The sequence below is a fragment of the Vitis riparia genome, chromosome 6 (assembly GCF_004353265.1).
Source record: "Vitis riparia cultivar Riparia Gloire de Montpellier isolate 1030 chromosome 6, EGFV_Vit.rip_1.0, whole genome shotgun sequence".
In the NCBI taxonomy this organism is placed as follows: domain Eukaryota; kingdom Viridiplantae; phylum Streptophyta; class Magnoliopsida; order Vitales; family Vitaceae; genus Vitis; species Vitis riparia.
This window is the reverse complement of record NC_048436.1, coordinates 3,495,448-3,498,838: the sequence shown is the minus strand read 5'-3', so window position 1 is coordinate 3,498,838 and position 3,391 is coordinate 3,495,448. Positions and strand designations below refer to the sequence as shown.

Genomic DNA, 3,391 nt, shown 5'->3' with positions numbered 1-3,391 from the left:
GATAGGGGGTAGGATAAGAGAGCTAAAAGATAATCAGAATCAAATGAACCAATTAAGTTGGCTTGAAACCCATCCAACTCTCCCACTTGCATGATATAACTTCATTTCCATAAACGAAAATAGACAGCAACACCACAACTATCAGTGTAGGATTTGAGGATGCCAACCATTTTCAATAATGTCATTGAAAGTGATGGCTTTCTCTATATATCACAAGTATACAAACTGTAACACAACCCTCTTTCAACCCTTACGCACCCAGAAAAATGTGCCAACTGTATTGGACCTCTCGGCCTCTCATATAAAAATTCAGATTTCTGATTTGGTAATCTTTTAGTCCAAAACTTGAAACTACAGCCAGTCTTCAGGATAGAAAATCAAAAGAAAATTGAAAAAAGCATACAACGCAGCACAAACACACCATCCCTATTCCTGTGATTTCCAGTAATGGGAAAACCAGTACCACAGAATAACACAACATTCCTGAAACTACAGCGAGTCTTCTGGATAGGAAATCAAAAGAAGAAAATTGAACAAAGCATACAACACAGCACATACACACCATTCCTAATCCTATGATTTCCAGTAATGGGAAAACCAGTACCACAGAATAAATTAATTAAAGAAATATATTCCACCCCACAGAAGCAGAAACCCCATAGTAAAATCCATCTCAGTTCTACAAAGGACCAACGACATTTGAGTCATCAACAGAGTTCAAGGTTTTAAAAAGATGCAACAGTCTAGCATTAGTTTCTCCATGCAAGGGGAATAGAAGAGTACAATACCCAACAATTCAAACATGTTTCAACTTTCTACGCAGATAGTAGAAACCTGAAGTATAATTGCTTGTTTTTTTTTTCTTTTCTTTTCCTGGGACATTTAGGAGGGATGTAATTGAGTAAAACATCACTTAGCAAGCAAGCCCTGCTGAGCTTGATTCTCCTGCTGCTGCTGATAGTTCAGAGGCCTCCTGAAGAGCATGATGTGTGGCTCAGGGCGATGAATTGCATAGTGGACCCACCCACGGCTCTGCTGAACCCCAATAGCACGCCATTCATTCTGAAATCAACCCAACAAAATATCAACTTTAGGGCTGCAGAAGATTGAAATTTTTTCTTTTTCAAAAGAAAAAACCGCACTGTTTAGAAGCAGAAAGAGAGGAAAAAATAATTGCCCTTTCTGCAATGGTTTCTGATCACTCTCTTGTTCAATTGCAAGAGTAATTGGAGGATAAGAAATCAACATCTAGAATCTTATGTCTCTTGTTTTAGAAAATCCTCTGTTTGATTGCTGAGAAAATGGAATGAAAGAAAACAAAATTTTGAGTCATGGATTTACTGTCATTTTGCTTCCACCAATGACAAAAAACCAAAAGAAAATCCAACAAATCCAAAGTCATATAATATACAGTTTTCTATTTTCCTACAATTTCCCAAACCAAACAGAACCCAGATGAAAAACTCAACCCCAGCAAACCAAACACCCTTATTCCGCGGGGTGAATTTTTTTCCAGTCGCTAAAAAGGGGAAAGAGATTTAAGATCCAAGACTTTATTTTCAAATTTTTTTTTTTTCTAAAACTGTATTGTTTCAGCAACCAAACACAGAATCAAAACTAAAAGAAATCTTCGAAACCCTAAATTTCAGATCCAACGACACTCACTTTCCGAGAGAAGCCGATTCTTCTGGAGCAGTTTGGCCACTTCAGGAGGAAGAACCACATGCCTGTACATAATCCACATCTTCAAACAATTCTCCCAAGAATCCAAAAAAAAATAGGTACAAAATGCAATCAAATTACTATGAAACTATTACCTGTACTCGTAGGTGTCATCAAAGTACTTCTCAGAGTACTGGATCTGACCCATTTCCCTCACCGTTCTTGACTCAGATTCTACAGATGAACAACTAGGGTTTACTCGGTTCTTGATTTGATCTGTGAAAAAGCAAGAAAAAGTAAAGAAACGTAAATACAAATTCTACGAATAAACTGATTGGCTGTCAAGGAAATGAAAGGTGGAGAAAGTCCGAGAAAGATTCATACTCAGCGAGAGGGAGAGATACTTCAAAACGACTGTGGAGAAGACGGTGGAGCGCCTTTAAAATGGGTAAGTCCCGACTCCTGGGGGCATAAAGGTAAAAATGCTTGCCAAAAATGCTTCTTTTTTAATTTGAGAAACAACTCTGATTTTTGAATTTCAAAATCCGAATCTCCCTCCTTGATTACTCATGTAATCATTTCACTACAACGGTATAATTTTTTTTTTTCTATTCCTTTTTAATGAAAATTGGAATTCCATCCATTATGGAAATTTGAGGAGACCGTTGCTTGTGATGATTAAAAAATATTAATTGAAAAGCCTATGACAAGTGTCTAACTCAGTTGAGAATTGAGTATGAAAGATTTTAAAATTTTGTTATTCCTAACAAAATTTGTTTAACGGTATTTTTAGAGGGAACTTTTACTATATAAAACAATTTTTTTAAAAAATAAAAATATGATATTTGATCAAATTTAGAAAATATTTAAAAAAAATTAAAAATTCACTTATAATATTTTATAAACATATATTTGATAAGTAATTCTCTCGAAAAAAACACTTTTAGAGAGATTTTTATCATCAAAATCATTCTAAATATGAAAATAAGATATTTTAAATAATTGTGTTTTATTAAGGTTATGTTTGGTTCTCATAAATTTTGAAGAAAAGAAAATAAAAAATAATTTTAAACTCAATAAATTATTTTTATATGTTTCTTTAAATTCATTTTATTTATTTTTCTCTATTATATAAAAATTAAATAAATTTAAATTTAAATTTTTTAATTATTTTTTATTTATATATATATATATATATATATATATATATATATATATATATAGTGAAACCAAATAAATAAATAAATAAATAATCATTTTTTTATTTTTTTTCCTTAATACTTTTCAGAACCAAATATAACTTAAAGGAAACTAACCTATGGCATAAGATATATACATATACAGAGATGATTGTGGATTTAGTAACAAATAATCGATCAAATTCAAAGATTTATGATATACAAATAATAAAGTTTAGCTATCAATTATTTGTCATTCTATTAATCTTTTTGAAGATTATAATAATCCTAGAAAGCTTTTGCTAAATCCTCTCATTATTTAGCAACATTATCCTTTGTAAAAGCATGGTCAAAACATATCTTCCAAATTATAAATTAAACCACACAAGGCATTCCCATAATTTTGTGTTTGAGATATATGTACTTAATCAAGCGATTAAGCATCTCACATATGGAGGGCAAACTAACCCCTCTAATTCTTACTCATCCCAAATTTGCATCATAAGCAATCAAGCCATCAAGCCATGTCCAACTTATATAAGTTAGTATTA

General features: G+C 32.0%; 1 protein-coding gene across 1 annotated transcript; it reads right to left on the bottom strand.

The window, feature by feature from the left end:
* Window positions 1-589: 589 nt before the first annotated feature.
* LOC117915721 (cyclin-dependent kinases regulatory subunit 1) lies at window positions 590-2,128 on the bottom strand. The gene is made up of 4 exons (XM_034831380.1): window positions 2,047-2,128; window positions 1,818-1,938; window positions 1,667-1,727; window positions 590-1,062 (listed from the first exon to the last, which is right to left on the bottom strand). The coding sequence occupies exons 2-4, from the start codon at window positions 1,868-1,870 to the stop codon at window positions 910-912; spliced, it is 267 nt and encodes an 88-aa protein (XP_034687271.1). The 5' UTR covers window positions 1,871-1,938; window positions 2,047-2,128; the 3' UTR covers window positions 590-909.
* Between the last annotated feature and the right edge of the window lie 1,263 nt (window positions 2,129-3,391).

Coding starts and splice junctions, on each gene's coding strand:
- LOC117915721 (XM_034831380.1), bottom strand. CDS start 1,870: ATGGGTCAGATCCAGTACTCTGAGAAGTACTTTGATGACACCTACGAG. Junction 1,728..1,817: donor GATGACACCTACGAGTACAG/GTAATAGTTTCA, acceptor GATTATGTACAG/GCATGTGGTTCTTCCTCCTG. Junction 1,063..1,666: donor AGAATCGGCTTCTCTCGGAA/AGTGAGTGTCGT, acceptor GGTTGATTTCAG/AATGAATGGCGTGCTATTGG.